The sequence below is a fragment of the Trypanosoma cruzi genome, genomic scaffold (genome assembly GCF_000209065.1).
Source record: "Trypanosoma cruzi strain CL Brener 1047053516987 genomic scaffold, whole genome shotgun sequence".
Taxonomy (NCBI): Eukaryota; Euglenozoa; class Kinetoplastea; order Trypanosomatida; family Trypanosomatidae; genus Trypanosoma; species Trypanosoma cruzi.
In genome coordinates, this window is record NW_001849541.1 from 101,339 (window position 1) to 123,781 (window position 22,443).

General features: G+C 51.6%; 10 protein-coding genes and 1 pseudogene across 10 annotated transcripts, besides 26 other annotated features; all 11 read right to left on the reverse strand.

Moving 5' to 3' along the window:
* Positions 1 to 504: a sequence feature (heterozygous, non-Esmeraldo-like haplotype).
* Positions 505 to 1,267: a sequence feature (areas merged during assembly that could not be assigned to a particular haplotype. This can correspond to areas where the two haplotypes were merged or to regions with more than two copies in the genome that were merged during assembly.).
* Positions 850 to 1,920, reverse strand: Tc00.1047053508647.10 (hypothetical protein, conserved; the record flags this gene model as incomplete). Its single annotated transcript, XM_813145.1, has 1 exon — positions 850 to 1,920. One exon carries the CDS (start codon positions 1,918 to 1,920, stop codon positions 850 to 852), a length of 1,071 nt encoding a protein of 356 aa, XP_818238.1.
* Positions 1,268 to 1,632: a sequence feature (heterozygous, Esmeraldo-like haplotype).
* Positions 1,633 to 2,548: a sequence feature (areas merged during assembly that could not be assigned to a particular haplotype. This can correspond to areas where the two haplotypes were merged or to regions with more than two copies in the genome that were merged during assembly.).
* Positions 2,410 to 4,128, reverse strand: Tc00.1047053508647.20 (uncharacterized protein; the record flags this gene model as incomplete). Its single annotated transcript, XM_813146.1, has 1 exon — positions 2,410 to 4,128. One exon carries the CDS (start codon positions 4,126 to 4,128, stop codon positions 2,410 to 2,412), a length of 1,719 nt encoding a protein of 572 aa, XP_818239.1.
* Positions 2,549 to 2,916: a sequence feature (heterozygous, Esmeraldo-like haplotype).
* Positions 2,917 to 17,085: a sequence feature (areas merged during assembly that could not be assigned to a particular haplotype. This can correspond to areas where the two haplotypes were merged or to regions with more than two copies in the genome that were merged during assembly.).
* Positions 4,157 to 4,191: a sequence feature (AT_rich).
* Positions 4,223 to 4,247: a microsatellite.
* Positions 4,247 to 4,271: a microsatellite.
* On the reverse strand, positions 4,311 to 5,609 carry Tc00.1047053508647.30 (hypothetical protein, conserved; the record flags this gene model as incomplete). Its single annotated transcript, XM_813147.1, has 1 exon — positions 4,311 to 5,609. The coding sequence occupies one exon, from the start codon at positions 5,607 to 5,609 to the stop codon at positions 4,311 to 4,313; it is 1,299 nt and encodes a 432-aa protein (XP_818240.1).
* Positions 4,994 to 5,015: a microsatellite.
* Positions 5,747 to 5,775: a microsatellite.
* On the reverse strand, positions 6,175 to 7,923 carry Tc00.1047053508647.40 (replication factor C, subunit 1, putative; the record flags this gene model as incomplete). Its single annotated transcript, XM_813148.1, has 1 exon — positions 6,175 to 7,923. One exon carries the CDS (start codon positions 7,921 to 7,923, stop codon positions 6,175 to 6,177), a length of 1,749 nt encoding a protein of 582 aa, XP_818241.1.
* Positions 8,109 to 8,154: a microsatellite.
* Positions 8,201 to 8,225: a microsatellite.
* Positions 8,550 to 11,453, reverse strand: Tc00.1047053508647.50 (annotated as a pseudogene).
* Positions 11,572 to 11,618: a sequence feature (A-rich).
* Positions 11,832 to 13,571, reverse strand: Tc00.1047053508647.80 (hypothetical protein, conserved; the record flags this gene model as incomplete). Its single annotated transcript, XM_813149.1, has 1 exon — positions 11,832 to 13,571. The coding sequence occupies one exon, from the start codon at positions 13,569 to 13,571 to the stop codon at positions 11,832 to 11,834; it is 1,740 nt and encodes a 579-aa protein (XP_818242.1).
* Positions 13,899 to 13,924: a microsatellite.
* Positions 14,066 to 15,610, reverse strand: Tc00.1047053508647.90 (hypothetical protein, conserved; the record flags this gene model as incomplete). Its single annotated transcript, XM_813150.1, has 1 exon — positions 14,066 to 15,610. The coding sequence occupies one exon, from the start codon at positions 15,608 to 15,610 to the stop codon at positions 14,066 to 14,068; it is 1,545 nt and encodes a 514-aa protein (XP_818243.1).
* Positions 15,698 to 15,727: a microsatellite.
* Positions 15,860 to 17,056, reverse strand: Tc00.1047053508647.100 (hypothetical protein, conserved; the record flags this gene model as incomplete). Its single annotated transcript, XM_813151.1, has 1 exon — positions 15,860 to 17,056. One exon carries the CDS (start codon positions 17,054 to 17,056, stop codon positions 15,860 to 15,862), a length of 1,197 nt encoding a protein of 398 aa, XP_818244.1.
* Positions 17,086 to 17,492: a sequence feature (areas merged during assembly that could not be assigned to a particular haplotype. This can correspond to areas where the two haplotypes were merged or to regions with more than two copies in the genome that were merged during assembly.).
* Positions 17,493 to 18,435: a sequence feature (areas merged during assembly that could not be assigned to a particular haplotype. This can correspond to areas where the two haplotypes were merged or to regions with more than two copies in the genome that were merged during assembly.).
* Positions 17,560 to 17,615: a microsatellite.
* Positions 17,684 to 17,707: a sequence feature (AT_rich).
* Tc00.1047053508647.110 (hypothetical protein, conserved) lies at positions 17,717 to 18,082 on the reverse strand (the record flags this gene model as incomplete). The annotated part of the gene is made up of 1 exon (XM_813152.1): positions 17,717 to 18,082. One exon carries the CDS (start codon positions 18,080 to 18,082, stop codon positions 17,717 to 17,719), a length of 366 nt encoding a protein of 121 aa, XP_818245.1.
* Positions 18,214 to 18,240: a microsatellite.
* Positions 18,436 to 18,810: a sequence feature (areas merged during assembly that could not be assigned to a particular haplotype. This can correspond to areas where the two haplotypes were merged or to regions with more than two copies in the genome that were merged during assembly.).
* Positions 18,466 to 18,514: a microsatellite.
* On the reverse strand, positions 18,631 to 20,823 carry Tc00.1047053508647.120 (hypothetical protein, conserved; the record flags this gene model as incomplete). The annotated part of the gene is made up of 1 exon (XM_813153.1): positions 18,631 to 20,823. One exon carries the CDS (start codon positions 20,821 to 20,823, stop codon positions 18,631 to 18,633), a length of 2,193 nt encoding a protein of 730 aa, XP_818246.1.
* Positions 18,811 to 22,443: part of a sequence feature (areas merged during assembly that could not be assigned to a particular haplotype. This can correspond to areas where the two haplotypes were merged or to regions with more than two copies in the genome that were merged during assembly.) that runs on past the window's edge.
* Positions 20,967 to 20,999: a microsatellite.
* Positions 21,031 to 22,230, reverse strand: Tc00.1047053508647.130 (hypothetical protein, conserved; the record flags this gene model as incomplete). Its single annotated transcript, XM_813154.1, has 1 exon — positions 21,031 to 22,230. One exon carries the CDS (start codon positions 22,228 to 22,230, stop codon positions 21,031 to 21,033), a length of 1,200 nt encoding a protein of 399 aa, XP_818247.1.
* Positions 21,566 to 21,589: a microsatellite.

Here is a 22,443-nt window from a genome sequence, read left to right on the forward strand (position 1 = left end):
GTCCCCGCCACAGTGATCGATACCCCGAAGAACAGGAAGGTGAGATAGACAAAAAACTCAGGCCATGACTGAAAGCCAATTACTGCCATTGCTGTGTTCTAGCCTGGAGGCTACTGGAGGAAAAGCGTTCTGGGGGAAAAAAGGCAAAGAAAAGAGTGTGGTCAGGATGCATACGCTGCGCTGGCTTCGCGGATGTGCGATGCTGGAGAATGGCCAGGGCAGCACAGGGAGAAACCAATAACAGGTGGGCATTACGTTTAAAGCATTCTGATTTTCTGGTGCAGGAGGAGAACTAAATAGGCCAAAAAGAAGTTTGTGAGGATTATCCAGAGCATCGGTGGTGACATTCAATGCCATAGATGCAGTGGTCTGTGCAATACGGGAAACACTGTCGTAGCGTGGGTGACACGATATGTTTCTCCGTCTTGTCCGTGCAATTTTCTGCTCGGCATCGTGCTGTACGTCCTTGACTAGAGGGAACGTGTGCTTGTCGCCAACGGATCGTCTCTTCCCCACCGAGCCACATCACGATGCAGTAAAACAGGCAAAAAGAGAGCCGCAGAACGATCAGTTCATTTTTTTTTTCTTACGTTATGGAGGCTGTGGGCCAAAAATGTGGAGGGCGGAGTAGTGTCAGTATGTTTTACAATCGGGGATTTCACTCCCCTCTCTGTTTTTTTTTTTTGTTGCTGCTGCTGCTGCTTCGTTTTGGTGGGGGTTGTGGCGGGTGAAGCAAAAGGCCTCGGGCGACGGTTTATTTCCTCAAAAATTCCCTAGACACATTTTTTGTGTGCGTATTGCTGGCGCGGGATGATTTATGCGAGGCCGCTGTTACTGAGAAGGCCACCTTTACAATTCCTTCTTTTTCCTGCCACGGCGGGCGACTGTGCGTCTCGGTGCGTCCTCACTGGCGTCGTTCCGTGGGGAATCCGCCACCACTGACTGGCTTTGCTTCGCCGCCACCGTGCCGTCATCCCGGCCTCGTTTGATCCGCTGTTGGGTGTTGCGGGTGTCCTTCTTTCCGTTGCGAGGCGCAGCCTCCTCCTCCTCCTTGTGCGTGCTGCTTGTGTTAATTGCTGCGGGCGTGTCCGCTTCTTCCGCAGCGGGGGATCGTGATGGGGCTTCCACCACACCGCCTGCGGCATTTTCCGCAGCTCGCTGGGGTGAGGAGGACATCCTCTCGAGAGTCGCCGCCGTGGTCTTTGGATTCGCTTCGCGGTCAGGCACCAACTCGTCAAATTCGATGTAATCAACATCTGCGGGCAGTTGCAGCCGCATGCGTAGCTCCCTTGGAGTCAACCCCATTCGTTGCGAGATGTGGTGCTCCAAAAGGTACACGTTGTCCGTCCACCTGTTGGCAGACTCCAGCGCCACTCTTGTGGTGGCTTTCACCTTCTCAACCATGACTGGATCAAACACAGCCGCTTTTTCCAGCTCCACCCGAAGCGCCTTGACCTCCTCCTGCAGCTGTCGCATCTTCATGGTGTCGTGACGTACGGATGCGTCATCGCCAATTCCCGCACACACCTCCTGAATGCGACGACGCGCCCCCGCTTCCTCCTCTCGTAGCGCGTTGAGTTCCTTCTGCATCTGCGGCAAGCTCAAGTTCATGTACCTCGAGACGACCGAGGCCCCACCACCGCCGGTGGCGTTGAATGTCGCAGCCAACTGCTGCGCCGCCGTCTTGGGGAACCGCCAAAATAAAACGTGAACGCCGATCTTCTTCTGGCAGATGCGATTCTCGGAGACGAGAAGCTCCAGACATTCCTCAATCGACTGAGGAATGACGCCAGTCGCTTTCGGCAGCACGAGCAGCAAATCCTTCAGCGTGTACGGTGTGGGGTGAGAAATGAACCACTCCTCGACCCGAGAGACCTTCTCTTCGATCGAGAGGCCCCGCTTCTTAGGCGCCTTGCTCATCCTTGGCTCGACCCGTTCCTCTTTCTCTTCCCTTCCCCCTTAACGCTCCGGCACCGCCACCGCTGCTCCCTTCCTCTATTGTTTCTGCCCACTGACCGTCACACAGGAGGAAATAAAGGAAGACAACCCACGTGCACACATACAAAGTGACGTCCTCTTTACATCAAAGCATGCAACAAAAAACACTCAGAGTCCAACACAGCAAAACATGACGGAAAATCCCAGCGCCACGACAGTCCTCAGACCCGTGTATATTTCGCTCAGAGCTCAAGAAAGAGACTTCCTAACAAGTCATCCCGTTTCAGTCAGTGGCTCATCCACGTCATAAAAAACCTACGAATTGTTGAAAGCATGACGGAGAAAGCAGAAGAACCCACCACCCATTTGGTCACGAAAAATAAAGAGAGGGAGAAGCACGAATGTCCTGGTATTTTTCACACAATCAGATAATAACAAATGGGCAAAACAACACCAACGGCCCATTAAGGGTTATTTCCCTTCAATCGTGGCAAAACCTTTGTTTTCATCGCCCTTTCTCTCTCCACTCGCAGGATCCATCAATGCTGGGGGCTCAAATGTGGTCGCGTTGGTGACGATATTGTAGTACAGTGCTCGCCCGTCCATGGCAGGGAGCTCCCTCCATATATTGGCTGCCCCACAAGGCCCTTTTGACGCCGCCGAAGAACTTCCGATGCCCTCCTTGCTGACGTGCTGCGGCTGTGCATCAACTCCAGCATCGCGCCATAAAGAAGCCGCATCCCCGGATGGTGGCGGAACAGGAGTGGACGGAGCCTTCTCGCGTGGCTCCTGCAGTCGTCGCGTCACCTCAGGCGGCCAAGACTCCGAGAGAGGCGGTGGAACAACGCCCAGTGGCTCCAGTGCCGCCAGCTGGGCCAGACGGTCGCGTGCCACACGACGACCCGCATCGGCCCCCAGCCTCTCGCGGCAGAGGCCACAAAGACTGGCATGACGCACCGTCACATACTCGGAGCCACAAGAGGAATTGCCGTGCCGTGTTTCCAACAGCGCCGTTTCTTCGCGTAGTTTTGCCATAATAAGGTCCTGTGTGACCGTCTTCTTTGCCATTTCATCTATTCTGGCTTCTAGCTCAGCGTTGCGTCTGAGCAGCGAGGCACGGTCTCCATATCGATCCACCGCTTCCTTCAGCTTACCAAGTTCTATCAATGCCTCCATATGAGCTTCGCGATGATGCCTTGTAGATGATCGCTCACGCAGAAGCTCCTGTTTTAGTTTCTCCACCTCACTTTCTGTTAATAATGCGTGTTGAACAAACTTTGCGTTTCCATCCGCATCCAATGCACGTTGAAGCCGCGCCACTTCCGCCATAAGTTGTCCATTGCGTTCCTCAGCATTAACCAGTTGCTGAATGATACTTTCCTTGTCAAAAAACCCTTTATTTTGTCCTCCCGCTTCCACAGTCTGCCGTTTTGTTTCTTCTACCAGGGTGACCGATGGTGGTTGAGTAGATGCATGCAGCTTGAAAGAAACATCCTTCTCGCATGATTTCTTTTCCACCACGGAAGGTTCTGCATGTGTAGAATTTCCTTTCTCTCGCCCAAATGTATTCTTATCATATGGATGGCGCATTTCTCTGGGTGTCTCAACGGGAGTAAGTGAGCCATCATAAGTATCCAAATGTAATGATTCCTCAGAGGATGTCTCTGAGTGTGTGGGGGCCAACAAGGGAGGCGGTGCGGTCGATATCGTCTCGGGTGCAGACAATGCAGGAGAGGAAAGCTTCCCATCGTTCTTTCCTTTCGATGCTGTTAAATGAGACGATAACCTACCGGTTTTCTCTAAATGATGCAAAGCCATTTTTTGTTTCGCCAATGAATCGGCGGGCGCAAGTTTAGATGTCTTTAAAGTCACCGTCGGCTTTTTAGACGGCTCCGCCTTTGATACGGCTGTTTCTGTCTTCAGGGGCTCCTTGGACGGTTTCTTACTCTTCAACAATCGTGTGGTCGGTGCTTTGGATTCCTTCTTTTGCAGAAGGGAACCCGACATATTCTGCTTTTTGCTTTCACCACAACAACCACCAGTCAATTTGCGGGTTTCGGCGTCCAGTGATACCCCTTCTCCCCTTCTCCCTTTCTTTCTTTCTTTGTTAGTTGTTTTTGGTCCAGTAGCCACACCACGAAGAAGAGAAACGACCAGGTAGGGGGGGGGGGGGGAGTTCAGTCTTGACATCAGCGGAAAGACAGACGGACATGAGTGGTAAAAAAATATTGTTTCTTTTTTTTTTTTTTTTTTGTTCTTAAAATAAACAAACACAACGGTCCCAATATATATATATATATATATATATAGAGAGAGAGAGAGAGAGAGAGAGAAGGGCAAATAGATAAGCCGGGGCCCATGCTTTGTGATTCTCACGTTTGTACATTATCGTTGCTCTCCATTTCTGTATGGCCCACTTTGATTCGTTCCATAATGGATGCCATGATACGGCTGCGGCCTGTTTCGCTTGGTAATTCCAGTTGGGTGCCTCTCGTTGCAATTCCCAGGGTGACTGATGGCTCCATTTTTTCCCATGCGCTGTTTAATGATGTCCCCGTCGCACACACAACTTTCTTACTCATGGAGGAGATTTGGTGCGGGCGCGCAAGCGTGTTCAGTACTTTTTGACGCAGCGCAGTTTTCCCAACCTCGATCGGTCTCTCAGCCCGCTGGGCGTGGGACCATTGAAGGATGCTTGTCACAGCTGGCTGACGACGGTGAATGGCAGATGAATTTCCGTCAAGTGTCACATCTAACGCGCCAAACGCCTCTTGATTCAGCATGGAGAGCACAGAGCCTTGCAGCCGCAGCAGCCCCTGTGACCGGCCGCGCAGATCCATCTCTTCAAGCCGAACCCCGCCGCTCTCCTCCAGGCGGAGTGACAACATGGAGTAAAACAACAAGCGCAAGGCATTCCTCCATTCAGGCGAAGTTCCCCTCCTAGAATGACGTGAGGACCCCGTTTTTGATCTTCGCTGCTCGCTGTCGTCTCCTCGTCGATGTGTGGATTTTGGAGAAAACTTCCGTGGAACTGAATTCGTGGGGCTAAAATCAACCTCCTCCTCCTCCTCCTCCTCAATGCCACTAAAGCACGAGGAAAAAAGATGCCTTCGAGAGAGTCCCACAAGTGCGAAAGATCCCGTTTCGTCATCCACTTCTTTATTGACATCCCGCTGGGGAGTCACGTGGTGTTTGTGTTCCCGTGCTGCACGCAACCCCCGCTGCTGAATCGACAACCCATGACCGGCTGGTGCGGTGCCAATACAGCGTTTCAACGAAAACACACGACGTACGGTGGGGGGCAACGGTCGCACGGGGGGAAGAAAATTACGTCGGTAATCGCTCGTCGTCAAATTGGCAGGCAAATTCGCTGACGATGTGCCTACCGTCCTAATGTCACCAAAATGCTCATCAATGCGACCGAGCGCCTCGTCCAAATAATTTTCCGTCATTTCTTCGCTAATGCCGCCCTTCACGCCTTCCTTCAGGAGCCGCTCCACGACGTCACTCATCGCAAGCTGCAGCTGAGGGTCCTGAAGCCGCCTCTCAATCTCTCTCTCCAGGAGCGCGTCATCCTCCAATTTTTTGCGTAGAATTGGGTGGGAACAGAGCGGGAAGACGTGTTTGCCGATCCGCACATGCTCAATTGGCCGTACGGCCTCTTGCAGCATTCCCCTACACGGACACCGCTCCCCGTTCTTCCCACAAAGAAACAGTAAAAGAATGGAAAAGAGAGAGAAAATGGCCTCAAAGCAAAGTTCACAGAGACTCAAGCATGAACACGCACACGCCTAAAAAATTCACTGAGCAAAAACAACAACAACAAAAACAACAACACTTAAGAACTTCCTGCGGCAGTGTACGTGTGTGTTTATTTGGGCGGAATTCTCCCACGAACCTCGCGTCCAAGAAACAAACAACCAACCAAAAGCAAAATAATAATAATAATAGGATGCCGGTAGTGGTCGCAAACACACGTGACAATGAAGCGAACAGAAAAAAATAAAATAAAGGGGGAAAAAGCTCCTCAACACCTCGCACCATGCATGGAACAAGCAGATCCCCGACGCCCCTCTCCTCCTTTTTCAAAAAAATTTTCCAGTAACAAATACCACAGGAGAGCTGCACAGTTGCAAGGATGAAGAAAAGGAAAGGGACCTGCACACACGCTTCTTCCACCTGCCCAGATGCGCCCCACTCACCGGAATCAAGGGGAAGACACCGATAAAATTGCCACTAGTCGTCATCAGAGCTATCCCCAGTGAACTCCTCTTCAGAGTCTGACGGTGTGGCCTTTCTTCCACGTTTTTTGGCCGTTTTCTTAGTTTTCAGCGACGGCTTCTTTGCCTTGGGCTTTGATGCGGGTTCCTTCTTTGCTGTCTTTTTCGCGGCAGCCGTCTTCTTGGCTCCCGCATTTGCCTTCAGAAGCGCGTTGCCGCCGTTTTCCTTCTCTGTATCCTCCTCGGCCCATTCACTTTGGGTTTCCACACCTCCCATGTGCTGCAACGCCCCTTTCACAAAGCTCTCGGTGCGATGCGTCTTGTTGAATTCCCGTGTAAATGCCGACTTTACGGCAGCTGGGATGCTTCCCGTTGCGACGTTATCATTGGACGTCCGCATAGTTTTGAAATGTGGGACGGTCTGAATAAACTCCCAATCATCTCTCATGATGTGGTATTGATCCATAAATCGAATGACATCGTCCACAGCCGCTTTTCCTCGCTCTACAAGCGGCTGTGTCAGGGCAGCTTCCCATCCCAACGGTATGTAGTCCAGCAGGACATCCTCCTGATTGCCACTAATACCCCCCGTGGAAGGTGATAAAGCCTGCAGCGTCAAGCAACGAATAATCCTTTTATTTTTGTTCGCACTGGAATTTTGCCCAAGCCAAGTTGGAAATTTCACGGGACGTTGACGGTCAAAAAACACCTGTTGTCCGGAGAGAAAGGATTCATAGTGGCCTCGTGTGATGGCGCAGGGTGCAATGCTAGACAGCTGCACATGGGCACGAGAAACAGACCAATTCTGCTCATAATACATGATGCGCTGCAGAGCATCTGCGAGCGATATCGAGTCGGCTGCATCCGCCACGGCTTCCATCCAATCGCGGTCCTCCGGGTTAAAGTGAATGTAGTTTTCTTGCACGAACAGGTCTACCAGATCCGAGTTGTAAAAGGCCGTCTGCAACTCCTCAATAGAGCGGGGTTTACCACGTGAGGTGCCCTGCAGAAGAAACATTTCCGCGGCGTCAAACAAACCCACATCTCCATCCTTTGCCGACTGCACAGCACACGCTGCGAGGGCCTTCTGCTCCAGCGACGTACGGTTGAGACACCACATCTGCAGGTTGTTCAACATGCTTCGAATATCACTTCCAGATCGTTGAATGATGTCTTGTAGGAGTTGCTTCGACAACGAAATTCCTTCACGAGCCAACACCTTGTCACAAAGATAGTTTGCAACAATATTACACGGAGGTCGACTGACACGAAAGTCCTCCACGTAATTCAGGAGAGGGCGAAGCTTTTGATTCCAACGGTCGTTACAAGTGCACACAATTGGTATTTTTGTCGTCTTCGTCATTTCTATGATCTCCTTCACCCCCCCAATGTCGCAGCCGTCCACCTCATCCATTAAAAGAATGCTCTTCGCATAAGAAGAGGCATTCATATTGAAGGTGTTGTTGTTAATGGAAACTGTGACGTGCTCACGAAGGGACTTCCCACTACGGAAATGACTGGCGTTATACTCAACGACAATGCGGCCGAGCTCTCTTGCCACCACGTAAACGGAAGTTGTCTTCCCCACACCAGGGGGGCCAGAGAGCAACGCAGCTCGCATCCTGGAACTCCCGGAGTCAAATGTCTCTATCCACGCCTTTAGTTTATTCGCACTGGAAGGGTAACACATCTGCGCGATGGTCTTCGGTTTATACTTCTCGGCCCACGGCTCACCAACATTGGCGGCATTTGTGACTGCCACCATCGCCACAAATTCACCAACCTCCGTTAATCTCCCTAGCTACACACACGAGAGAAAAGAAAAGAAGAGAAACAAACTCCATTTATATTCCTGAGGAAAGAAGTTGATATATCATAAGCCACCAACAATTTCCTCACTGCACAGGTGCGATGGAAGGAGATGAGGGTGGCAGAAATAGTTCTGAAGTCAAAAAAAAAAAAACACAAAAACAAGCAAACAAACACAAAAACAGAATACATTCCCGTAAATAATCATCACAGTGTGTTCATGCGTGGTAAACATATATATATATGTATATATATATAAAGCAAGAAGAACCGACCCAATACACAATCGTAAAGGATTGGGTTCCCACACAGTTTAATAATGAAAAATATATATACACACACACATACACACACAGAGAGAGAAAGAAAGAAAAAAAGAGGAAAAAGTGACAAACAAGCGAACACAGAAAGTCTACCCAATAACATAAATGGCCTCCATCCATTTTGCTTCTAGAATACTGTCTAACGCAGTAAAAGATATCCTCATTTCCATAAATCCATTCTTTATACTGCCGAAGACCTAAAAACTTACACAGGGTGCACTCCTCTTTTGGGAGCAAAGAAGAGCGCGATAACACATGCCTACTTGGCCTTGTACGGAAGCTGTATAAAGACTGTTTGCGCTGGACAAACCTCGCCATCTGATGGACTAATAAAAGATATGGCCACAGAACTCCTTCGCGTCCGATTGGCAGCGAGCAAAGCATTTTGGCTCGGCCGTCGCTGTGGCACATCAACGACCCGGTTGGCGCTGAGACTGCGCCTCTCACCTATCGAGTTTCTCGCTCTAAGGGGAATTTTACATGGCGGCGGCGGATTGTCTCCCACGGACATACTTCGCTGTTGAGGAAGAACGCCATACAAGGTCAGACCCGTTTTTACGGCAGGAGGAACTCGACGATTTTTGCCCGCGACGGAATCACCATCACTCGTGCGCCAAACGATCGGCTGAGCCCCGATTGGAAACCGAGCTGTAGCAGCAGGTTCAGAGGCGCTTCGACATGACCCTCTGGGAACCATCTGCGTTGGCAATGGCTTTGGCATTGGCACGGATGCCCCTGTCGACCCCTGCTGAGGATATGATGGAGACGACACACATGACGCCCTAGGCGTCGTTGATCCGGGGACGCTTTGCGCATTCCGATCAAAGCGAGGAATACTTGTGGAATACGTTGTTTGTGGGCGTTGCTGCTTAGAAGGGAAGCGTGCATTGGATGTCCTCGTAGACGAAATAAAGCCACGGCCCATGGTGCCGTCGGAACGCATTTCTACAAACGAATTCCGGAGTAAAGGGCGAACTGTTGCCGTTGACGCCATTGTCATTCCATAAGGCGGTGGTGGTGCCATTGCTGGCTGTCTTTGCAGCACGCTATGAGGGAGAAGCAGCGGTGGGTTCCTCCTTTTCCATCCGAGACTTTTGGGACGTGGGTGCACACGGGGGTTATGTGGAGGGAACACTTTGACTTCTAACCGTGGCTTCACCGCGACAGTACTGCTTTTTGGCACGTTTTTTGATGCGGCTTCTACGGGTGGGCCTGGTGTTGAGTTCACAACCGATGCGGCGCTAGATGAGCTACTTTGGCTAGAGTACGTGTACGAGTATGAGTCACTCCCACTTGAAAGAAAAGGGGAAACCATATTCTTCTCTTTCCTCTCGGTCCTATTCACTGAATGCGGACTGTGATCCTCGTCTGCATGTTTTTGCCCTCTTCGATGCTTCTGCGCACCTTCATCCACTTTTCTATTGGAGCCCACATTTCGTTCAGACCGAGTTTTCTCGTCACGTGGATTTTGAGAAACGGGTGGCGGGGTATCCTGACGCGTTGGAGATAATGCAGGGCTCATGCGCTGGCCATTTTGACGTACCAATTTATGATCCGGACGTAATGTATTTTCACTTGTCCCTAAAATTTGTGTGGAAAGCCCTCGCTCCACCATACCCGTAGAGTGGCTCCACGACTGACGACGGCTATGAGAAAAATCGACCTCTTCTTTCAAATCCATCATGGCATAATCTCGTGATGGTGCGGCTAATGATGATAAAGAGTGCCCCTCTTGTGTGACTTCCCTATCGGACGGGCTGATGAATTTGTTACTTGACCCAGCGCCCTTCGCATTCACGTAATGTGGCAATCGTGGCTCGACAGTGTGCGTGTTATACGATGGATCCCTGAAACCATCGTTGCCATGGTCATAATCAATATTCCTATTGTTATTAATATTATTGTTGTTCTCTCTTGCGGGGGACACTTTACCCACACTTTTCCTTCTACTGCCTTTGGGAACAACACGTCCGTCAAATTTATTCAGTGGCGGTTCCGTTACCCGAGACCGTAAGTGTTGCTCGCGTTCTATGATACGTGGTGGGCCCGAGACAAATTCCACATCCTCCTCTTCATCATATTCCACGTCATCCGGCGTGTGCGCCTCCTCCGTGGTGGCGGTGGGAGTGCCTTCAAAACCGTTTCTCATATGACCCCAATAATCCCCACGATTGTAGTGCGAAGCCCTCCCAGTGTATTGCGTCCCTGCATCATCTTCCACGGGAGATGCGAAGGGCGGCAAAATGACCGGAGGCGAAGAGGATCGTCGCCATATAAACGAGGTATCCGTGTTTGGTTGCGTGGGAGCTCCCCTGTAGGCATTTACACCAAAGGAGGGGTCATGAGAGGGGTCATAGTACTCGTGCCGGGCAATTTGGCTCCGTCTTGAGGGTTTGTCAACGGATGGGGGGCGAAGACCGGACAGTTCACGGTACGACCGTTGGAGATCCCATTGACGGTCCCCAAAATGCTGGGGCGATCCACCAAATGAAGATGCTCGATGAATGTCAGTATTACGTCTACGTCGTTGTGACGCATTGGATAGCCGCCTGCCCTGGGACGGGAGAAAGGGGAGAAAGCGGTGTCAGAGGTGAATTTACCACGCTAGGGGATTCAATTGGGGGCCGCAGAATTTTCTTTCGGTGTGAACGCGCCCGATGTCGCCTGTTCACGGATGGCTTTTCCGTGTGGTCATTCTCGTGTGGCGCGGAGGAGGCATCCCCATCGGATGCGTGAGGTGACCGCGCAGGCGCTTTTATGCCAAGGGCTAACAACTGCCTTCTCTGTTCGCGTGTGCTCTGATCTGATGGTGTCGGTGATGTGGACGCCACGGGATGCGGCAGAGACGACATATTTTTCATGGGCTCCTCGTGACTTCCCCGCGGCCCCGCAGCATCCTCCGCGGGTGAGCGCAGTGGTGCTCCGAGTCGTGTCTCGCATGACGACGGGCGTCTTTTTAGACTGCTGGCTGAAGCGCGACGGAAGGGCCTCAGGCCCTGCAGGATGGGGGAGATACGGCGGTAGTGCTTCATCTCCATGCGTTCAATAACCTCGTCCACATCGGCCGCCTCGACAAGCTGCCGCACAAGTTCTTCATCCTCCTCCTCCTCGTTTCGGCACGTTGGGTTCGCGGGCGATGGAATGCCACGGACACGCTGCATTCCCGGGGTCAATGCGAGCAACCGACCAGATGGGGTGCCACCCCTCCAAGTGCCGTGTCGCTCTCAACACGCAGAAACCCGCACTGCCAGGCATACAATGCACACGCCGTACAAAATGGCAGAAGACAAACAAAAAAAAAAAAAGAAGGAAAATGAAAAGGAAAAGAGCATTTTATTCGTAAAATCCGTGCGCCTCCGTAAGCAAAAGAGAGTTAAAACCACAAATACAGACAACAATAATGATAAAACAAAAACAACACTTCGTGTCGTCGCAAAAAACTGAGTCTATGGAAAAAAAAGGTAGAGGGCGCAAGAAGACGGCAACAAACAGAAACAACAACGACAAATGTGTTTTTCGCCCTTCCTTTTCCACCTGTTCCTCACAGAGCCTTCGATAGGACCCACGTTGCAAAGGCACGCAACCCTTCGGCCGCTGGAATACCTTGCGGCTCCATTTCCGCCAAAAAGAATACGACTTTGGGCACAGGGCTGTAAACAGGGGCAGCCAAGAGCACAAGAACTGAGTCACGTCCGCGAAGTAACGAAAATGGGGCGGATCGATCAATGCCGCCGCATGTCTTCCGACGGCGCCGTCGGAACGTAAGCGCAGTGAGTTCCACCAGACTCTGCACGGCCCTTTGCGCGTGTTGCGGCCACAGGCTCCATTCATTGCTCTCCACTGCACTTGTGACGGTCTTGCGGTGGCGGTAGAGGCAAACGTCCCGAAAAGCCGTCGTTAGGTGGTTGGCGTCGCCACAGGGATGTGCGAATAGGCCGAGGTGTCGCACAGCACGTAGAATACAAGCAAAAGAAGTGTTACTCGCCGTCATCGTGGTACTGGCGGTGGTTTGCGATACTCCCATCAGTTTTTCAACGGTTGGCAGCCGGACAAATGCCTCAAATCGAGGTATTTCAAGTTTCCTCGTAATGAGGTTTGTCACACCAGAGACAATATGCGGCATCGGGGCGCCAGTGAAGGCATTCAACGCGGCCTCCATGCGCAGAGCGATGATCCACCCTCCTAAAGAGACAAACGCGGCAGTTATGGCGGCCGTGTTCTCCTCTGCATTTCCATGTTGCCTCACATACCCGGCGGTGCAAGACCCAATTCGGGGGTTTTCCACATGCATGGAGATGCACTTCACTGTGATGGGCTGCTGCACGCCAGTGGCCTCACGACTTGCCAAACATCGATCTGCATATGCCACAATAGCGGCTGGCAAAAGATATGCCTCATAATCGTCGCTGGAGCCACTGCTGAAGAGTGGTTCTCCATGGTACCACACCGCCGCAGCCGTGACAACAAGACGTTTGTACCCATCACGCATGCCTCCACTAGAAACGGCACCGCTCAGGGAGACGTAGTCTGAATAACTCGTCGCAGACCATAATAACTGTTGCAGCGTCCTTGATAGGCGACTATTTTTGCGAATCAATGATGGGCGATCGTGACACAACCTTCGTGTGACAACAACGACCTCCTGACCACCATGCAACAGAGCCGCAGAAGACGCAGTCTCACGGTGCTCACATTCATTCAAAAACGCAACAAATTCCATTATTCGCCTTATTCGCGACCGCACCGCATCCTCTACGGCGTCCAAACTTTCCGTTAGACGGTCGCGCAGCGGGTAATACGTCGGGACAGAGGCAACTGCGGCGACACTCACGGCAATTTCATATCCTCGCACCGCCGTCGCAAGCAAAATCTGCAGCGTAATCGGCCCCAACCACCGCCATACCCCCGCTGGGATGGTGACAGTCAACATGTAGTCTCCACCCTCCACGGGGTGCCGGAAAAATAACCGGCCGCCGTTCTGCAGATGAACATGCGCCGATGACTGACGGGAGCTTGACGCCATGGGGCTGCTCCCCAAAAGAACTCGGCCCTCCTCAATTTCGCTCACAATACTAGCAGCTCCGTGGTACAGTCTCGTAAGCAATGCGTTGGATTTTGCGTCCTGCCCCTCTGCACGCATCTCTGCCTCCTCATACATAACTTCACCTCTTTCCTGCATGTGAACCACAACATATACCAGTGGCATTACCGCGCCGTCATTTTCATCCGTCATGAGACTGACATCAAGGGGCGCCAGGTGCAGACAAAACCGTTCTGCCATTTTTTTCTTTTCTTTTAAAAACTTTACAGTACCCTGCACCCTCCCTGGCTCAGTCAATTTTAAAATCACTCCATTGGTGTATTTACGTGTGCATGCGAGTGAATGAGAGCAAAAGGAGAGTCATTGTGAGTAGTCACAGTTACAGAGCGGCACCCCACCGCACACTTCCACCCTCTTACTTCCTCCCCTTACATTGCACATTGAATCGGCTTCTTACCTCCGCCCCCCTGCAACATTAGAAGCATGTTTGAATCGGAATAGAAAGTGTACAAAGTCTTCCGGATTTATTCCCTCTAACACAGGCATACACACAGCTGAGAAAAAGTAAAAACAAAACAAAACAAAAACAAAACTGAAAACAGTGAGATGTGAAAAGCAAAAAGCAATAAAATCTCCCAAAAGGCGCCATCATTCCCCTTTGAGACGTGTCTCTCTCAGAAACTCTCCGACAATTTACCGGAGAAGAGAAAAATTTCGGTGAATGTGGCCTGACCTCATTGAACGCCCCTCCTGAAGTCGTTTCCAGGTGAATTCGCCAATACACGCTCCGCCTCTCGTACCTTGCGCCGACTCTGTTCAATGTACACCAGCAGCTGTGGATTAGGGAACAATGAAGGGGTGTGAACGGATAACGGAGGTGCCGCTGCCGCTACCGATGGTGGTGGGACAGTTAAGAGGGAATCTTCTATTCCCCGTCGGCCCGAATCGGTCAGGACTTCTTTTCTCTTCTTTTCATTCCACCTGTTCACATCATAAACCCTAGGTGCAGTGGCTTCGTCACCGTCGCCAAGAGTTTCGCTGTGGGGCGGCGACATGGGAGAAATCAGGACATCAGAGGGCGTAGCCTCTCCCTCTTGTTGCCGTGCTTCTATTCGAGGCCCAGGACTTCCACCCTCGCCACGGCACTTTGAAAGAGACACCGTATTCTTTTTGTCATCATCGTCACCATCCGACCACGTCAACTGACTACCGCCGGTATTCCCCACTTCGCCCACAAGCCGTTGACGTCCACGTCGGGCAAACACTTCTTTCTTAATCGTCAAACCATGGGATTTTCCCTCCTGTCGTGCCGTCCACGTAAAACCCTGCTGTTGACCTGAGCGCAACTGGAGAGGGTGAGTGAGAGACTCCCCCAATATCGTACTGTACTTGCGTCGTTCCTTCCTATTGCTGGCATCCGTCGGCCGCATAAAACGCTGGAACGCTGGTGCCGCGGTGGCCCGAGACACCACTCTTCCGTGCAGTTGTTGCTCACTTCTCTCCGTCGGCGTCTGTGTGAATGCCACGCGCAAATGACGCTCCGTACCCAATCGTGACGCAGACTCCCTATGACGCCCCCCCACAGCGCGACTGCCCACAGCCGCACGTGACACAGCAGGCACGGCCTTCGTCCGCACGTTCGCATCGGTGGATAAGGGACCAACAAATGATGGCGCAAAGCGACGGGGTGTTGCATGATCCTTACGCCCTCTACCCTGCACCAAATTCCACTTTGTCTCCTCGATTTCTTGCCATTTCTTGTTGTTGTTGCTGTACTCTTGCTGTTGGTCGTAGTAGACTTGTTGCCGCTCTAACATGTTTGTCAGTTCGGAGACCTCGTATTGTCGCAGGCGGTCGTGGTGAAACCGCGCGTGCAAGGCCTCCGTCAAGTTTATCTGCTCCTGCATCGCGTGGACCATAAACATGACATGCTCAACGATAAGGGACTCCGGCATGCCTTTAAGCACGCATTCATCAATGAAGTCCATCACGAGAGAACGGGATCTGCCACGGCCGTTGCTTGCTTTGCTCACGTGCACAAGTTCACCCGCCGCCGCATCGGAGGGGTCGTTGAACATCCCCAGAATAGTACTGTTTTCAATGACAACACTCTCGCCATGCGAATGTTGTCCAAATTCACGACACGGTGGCGACAGAGGGATTGGCCGCGGCGTTGCTGCTGCTTCTGCTGGTGACGATGGGGTGACGGGAGTGCGCGAGGCGGTGCGCTGCTCCCGCAACGCGGCCCAATAACTCCGCGGACTGACGGTAGCACTCATCCCCCACAGGCGCGCCTCCCTTCTTTCCTACCTTTCGTAACACATGTTTGGAGCAGGTAGAAGCCCAACAGACCGACACGCACACACAAAGAAAAAAAAAAAAAAAAAGAAGAGAAATGCACCTGTACTAGTATACACAACTACATTGCAAAATAATGTCTTCTTTGCTCCGTTTTGATTCAGCGCATATTTTCTCCCTCCCACTTCACACACACAAAAACAAACACAGAGGGGTGGAAGCAGACTGTCTCACAGCAGATCTTTTGAGAAGACAGACTCCTTCAGCGAGATGGCCTTCTGAATAATGCTACCGGCTTCAATGCGCGGGAGGTGTCGCAACCGCTCAATGATGCCGGACTTCTCACACTCCAGCAACACTTCCGTCATCTCCTCGAGAATAGCCAGACAGACGTATGGATGCAGCGGAAAACCCAGGTACTCCAGGGCATCCGCCAAATATACATCCCACAGGCGCAACAGGTCCTCCTCATGCAGCCTACCTGCCAGGAGGGTTTTGAGCATACCCGGCAACCACTCCACAGCCGTGACACTCTCTGCTACAAAGTGACGGTAAAGATCAAAGTTTGTAGCGCGAAACAGCATGAGAAACGTGCCGCACATCCTTTGCAGACACTGCGCATTTTGCAGTACATTTCCGTGATGCGTCAACAGATAGTAGAGGGAAGACGTGGAGAAGTAAATGTCCCGCGCAGTGCCATGCACCGACTCAAACACAAGTGCAAGCTCAAATAAGTTCTCCACCTCGTCAGGTGTCGCTCCGGAGCTTGTGACATGTAAGGCCTGCCACGCACACTCCATCCGCTGGCGTCTCTCTGGATTTCCTACAAAGCGAGGCAGATACCTCAAGTTGGCACGGAATTTGATCCACGCCGCGTAACCTACAGAGAAACTGCGATCTGAGCACCGGTATCCGTTTGCAAACTGGCTCTCATCCCGAGTAATAAGCGGGATTGTCTCAGAGTCATGCAGTCTGGGCGATGCCAGCGGCTGCATGATGCGTCCCTTCACAGAGGGCCGTTGCCCGGTTCCGTCAGATGCTACAATTCGCCCAAAGGCTGTTAACAGCTGCTCAAAGTCCTTCTCCTGCATTCGTTCCAACGACATTTCACGCGAATGGTCAACAAAGGTGATGCCCAGTAGATAGCGGTAGACAGTGCTGCGGTAGAGAGACGGAATGCCGGCACGGGAAGCCTCACGCAACTTCGCAGGATTCATCGACACCTCGGCGTCAAGCAACTCCTCAAAGACACGAGCTAACACGTTACTCCTATCGCTGATAACGCCATCACCACCGCCGTCTTCACCTAATTCCCCTGTTTTTATCGTCGTCGATTCCTGCGCCATTGTTGATGAAGAGACCGTTCTAACATCCTCCCGCCCTGACAAAAGATCGGTGACGGATTCTCGAGCGCTGCTCACCGCCATTCCGCCTCTTCTTGTGTGTTCTCCTTCAAAAAAAAGAAGTTTTTTTTTTTTTTTTTCGTCTTCCTTTCCTCCCCGTCCTTGTGTTCATTGGCGCCACGGCAGACGTAATGAGGAAGTGTTCCCATCAAGCACACAAAACAGAAAAAAAAAAAAAAAAGAAGGGCGGGAAGGAAGAGACAAGAAGAGATAAAGAGTTTTAATTCCGCAACTTCATCATCTCAACATGATGTCAGCCACACGCATGCATGCACACAGGGTAAGAAGGAGACATGTGTGTATGTGTGTGTGTCTTAGAATGCAAGGAACGATGAAACGCCAATGAAAAGAGACGCGCAAGGGGGGTCCAAAATCAGTGAGAAAAGCTGTTATTTATTTATTATCTTCCTCTCTTTCCCGCCTTCCAGAGAAAACAAAACAGAACAACACACACACCTCCCACCCAGCCACCCATCCACACGCCAACCACCACCACCTCTTCTTGTCGTTTCCTCCCCCTTATTCAGATATAAATGCATATATATATATATATATATATATATATATATATATATATATATATCCTTTTTTCCTTCTCCCTCATGTTTCCCCTCCCGGTTGTCCTGTTAGAAGCCCCACCCACCCTGGGGCAAATTATATATATATATATATAATGCATTCCCGTTACACATTACCGTAGCGTTCCTTATACTCTCCCCTAAACTCACCACTCGGCAGCATCCACACCACCTGCTTCACTCCCTGGACCGACTCCTCCCGGAAGAGTTTTCGAGCCTCCTCGACTGTCTTCTCCCGCTCCTTCTGCAAGACGACGTCGCTGCCGTAGAGATGGTCGGCGAGGATTTGTTTCTCGTTCGCCGATGCCAACATAAACAGGGCCGAGAGAATGAGACCGGTGGAATACACAGGCCACATGCGCTCCTGTACCCATCCCCAGGCTGTCATAGCGGCTCCCAGAGAACTGCGGTACGCCTGCACAAGACGATACTTCTCTGCAAACTCACTAAACCTCTCAGAGATTGGAGACATGATGCTTTTCTGTGATTGCTACCCACCCCCCCGTGTGTATCCGTGTACTCGCCAGTGTGTTTAAGAGCCTCTGCCGACGTGTCGCAATAACAAATGCGAAAAAAAAAAAAAAGTACGCAGGAAGAAGAAATAAAATAAAAATAAAAATAAAAATAAAACATTACAACAACAGTACAGATATGAAGGTGCAGGAACAGTCACAATGTACGGTGAAGGTACGTAAATGAGAGGGAGCGCAAGAGGGAAGCAAAGAGAAAGGCGAGCGACAGCGTGAAATCGCTCAGGTCATACAAATGACCGCCTGGACTTTTGTAAGGAGACAAAAAGAAAAACAGCCACAGTGAAGTGAGTACAAGTGGACGTCCCCGTATCCCAAAAAGGCAAAACACACACACAAAAAAACAAACAAACAAAAAAAACAAACAAACAAACTGAGATCTACTCACTCAATATTCTGTTCCACCCCCCACCGGCTGTTTTTTTTTTTTTTTTTTCGCTTCTCTCTCGCTCTCCACGCGTCGTCGTCGTCGTCGTCACCTCCTCCTCCCTCAGCCACCGTAGAAATCCACCACCACAAAGCGCTCATTTGCGTAAAACACACCGAACCCACGCGCTCGACTCACCGACGCCCGCAGGTGGCGTGTGGAAATCCCTTTGATCTCCAGCACGGCGTGCCTGGAAACCCCCGCCTCTATTCCCGTGTCGTTCGGCTCGCCGTTGGCCTCATCCTCCGCGTCTGCGGCAACTTCAACGGCGCCGTTTTCATCCACTACAGCAACCACCAGCATGTTTTCTGCCCCACCAAACGATGGCGCCGCTCGTTCCCACAGCAACACACAACGCCCCCCATCGTCCACAACGCCACTCCACAGGAAAGCAGCGTCTGCTTCGGCAAGCTGCAAGGGTTCAATCTCAACCGCAACGCTTCCTCGTTTTGCAAGGAAAAAGACTTCCGCATCGCCGCGTGGCTCAAATGTATAGGAGGCCATAAGGGGTTGACAGGGCTGCGACTTTGTCACTGTCACGGTATGCAGCTGCACGCATTCCGCCCCTGACCCTGCCGCCACGTGTGGCACGAGCACTTCGCACTGCCTCTGAAGAATTGACTCAACGTTAATGTCATCCAGCAGTGGCACCACGCGAGCAACGGCCTCCCTGCCGCCCAGCAAGCACCCCTTGACGATGTACAGCAAATCCTCTTCCCCCCGCGTGATGTTTTCATCGACGAGAGAAAATGCCGTGGATTCACCACGCGCGATGCGGTGGAGAGTGCGCAGTAGAGATGGATACCGCACCGCACGCAGTGGGGGGTGAGACGCGAAAAACTTACTTCCTGCTGGTGCGGCGCGCTGTACAACCCAGTGCACAAGATCCTTCTCTCGATCCACCTCGAGCCGCATTTGTCGCAGAAAGCTGCTACAACGCTGCCGTAACCCACCAATGACGTCCATCAAAAGACACTGACGCTGTCGATCGCCGGAGTGTGCCTGTGAGAGGTGGAGGGCAAGTTCATAGCAGCGGTATGCAACATTAGAGACTTGCAGCACAAGATGCGTAAACTGCCTCGAAAGCTCCTCCGTGTCCTTCACAATTGCATCCAAGTCCAGTCCTCTAAAATAAACTGACAACTCCGCCGGGGAGGGCCGCGCAATATCTTCCATAAGTGCATCCCGAAGCAGAAGGGCGTTCTGAGGCAGAAATAAATCCTTCCGAACTGCACGAATAAGACTTTCCCAGCGTTTTCGCACAAACTGATAGGAAACCTTACCCATACGACAGTACTCGACGATAGAGCATATAGCAACTGCCTCGCGATCTGCCACACGTGCAATGGTGTCAGAAAGATGCACGCGCACCACCTGCGAGGAGGCTCGCGATGATGTCTCTCCGTCTCTTTCCCGCACCACAAGATACGCGGAGTGTGAACCCGTATTTTCACCACACATCACAGCATTGCTCGAACAGCGATTGCTCTCGCCCTTCTTGACATTTGATAGCGGTGGCGCGGCGGCCACAAAAAATGCATCAACACGCATGCGACACGGATCCAGTGCCCATTGAAGATTCACAACGACAACATACACCTCCTGCATACCACCAGGAAGAAAAGTTATCCCGCCCCTCTGATCCAGCAGCAGCATCACAGGTATGTCGTCCTCACGCTCCAGCTCCTCAAAAATAGGCGAGGAGACAGTCGTGCTCAGGGGCAAACACAGCTCATTGTGACTATGCAACGCTGATGTAGATGGGGCAACGGAGGCCCACGTACACGCAACGATCGCCCCATCCACCGAGATGGGTAAAATAGGGGGTTGACGCAGCGGATCATCCTCCTTGTCACCGTCGATGCCATCCTTATCTTCATTGTTGTTGATTTCGTTTCCTGCGGAGGTGTCGATAATGCCGGAAAGTGTTTTCGCATCTGCATCTTTGATGGCAAACGCAATGTCACTCCGCGGTACAAAGCGCCGTATCAGGTCGCCGCTCTCGACGTCGAGAAGGTACAACTCTCCACACTGGAGACCGATAGCAAGAAGCCGCCCGGATGGCGACCAGCAGGCAGACACCATCGTCTCGTTTTTCTTCATTTTGAGCGGGAGAGTTGTCACGACTGTGAGAGTGGTGGAGCGGTACACGACCACCAACGACCGTGTGACGATGGCGAACAGATTCATGTTGTGGCACGTCGTTGCCAGCAAGATCGGCTCCGCGGCAGCTTTCGTGTGAAGAACTTTCAGCATCCAGTCACCCTTTTCTTCAATTCCCGTGAGAAAACGTAGAGGCGGTGTACCACTGACGGTGGTGAAGAAGGAGTCAGAAAAACAACAAGAACAAAAAGTAAAAGATAGAGGCATTGCAACAATTCCATCCCTGGTGAAAGCACATATATATATATATATATATAGATGTAGATATACAAATACTGAAAAATGTCAAAAAACCCCCTGTCACCTTCTCCAGAGGGTCCAGATACCGGTACACTCTGGCAATGCGGTGCGTTTCTCCTCCGCCATTCGACGTGCCATCGAGTCGCCAAAGAAAAAGCGTGTGAGACGCACCGCCTCCGCCACATCACAAAAATTATAATCCGTGCGCACCCACCGCCGCTCAAATCCATGTTCTGATTCAAGACGCTGCAAGAGAGTATTGTTCCGCCGCGGCTCCGTCGTGTCTGTTCCAAGTGTCTCAATGATGACGAGCGCGGCTGGACCTGAGGTGTCAAGAAGCCCAATAAGAGCGGCGACTGTTGCATCGATGGCCGCGTGCCAGCGGTCATCGCCCCATTGTGCACGCATCACGTAGGAAAGTGACCACGCACATACGACAAGATGGCAGGGCGTGTGAGTGGTGAGAAACCCCTGTTGCACATCCCCAAAACTGACAGGACGCGCGCACAGCAGCATGACGCCATCCGAATTCTCAGTCACACCGTCATTGCCCACACACACTTCAGCAGCAGCAGCAGCTGTCGTTTCCAAGGCGTTATTATTATTATTATCATTATTACCATCAACACAAGCAGAAGCACTAGGGCATATACAGACCCCGCGTATCTCTTGTCGCGATTCAGCAACTGAACACACAACATTGATCAAGCATTCTCGCAACATCGGCGTCGCAATATCATAACAATACACCGCACCGACGGCAGGATGCCGACTAACCATACTTGCAATGCGCCCTGTGCCGCAACCAAAGTCTGCCACACGCACAAAGCACATCTTACCCTCGGCAGCTAAACAGTTCCCTCCATCACTTGGCGTGGCTGAGGTTTGCTGTAAACTCAACAGGATGCTGTCCAGGTACTCGTGCACCGCCTGGCAATCATGACGACGCATAAAGATGTCGTACTGCTTTGGAAATCGCCTGTACATTTCCATTGTTCCAACTTTGAAGGGAGGCACATCAACCACCACTTCCTCCTCCGTGTGGCTATCGTCAGCATGATCCTCGTGTTCAAGTTTGCCAGGGGCCCTTGTGACATCCCAAATGCGCTGCAGCTCACGCCGCAGCTTTGAGGATAGAAGGGCAGTAGTCAGCGGTATGGGCAAAGGACGCCTCACATCGGACACACCCACCGGCGACTCATTCCGTATTCTTCGGCGGCATCTCTGTGGGTTTTCTTCCTCTTTTTCCCACTGCTTCATTGGTGCAAGCCTTTGCCACAATCCGTTTCCTTCTCACCGTGCCTTCAAAACAACGTTGCCAGGGCCTCTCGTCACCAAAAACCTTTTCGCCCTTTGCGCGTAGGACAAATAACCGCAAATGTATACATGTGGTGATCGTCACAGAAAAAATAAAAAATTTCCGTGGCAAAAAAAAAAAGAAAAAACAACCCAAGAAGGGGATTTGAAACGTAA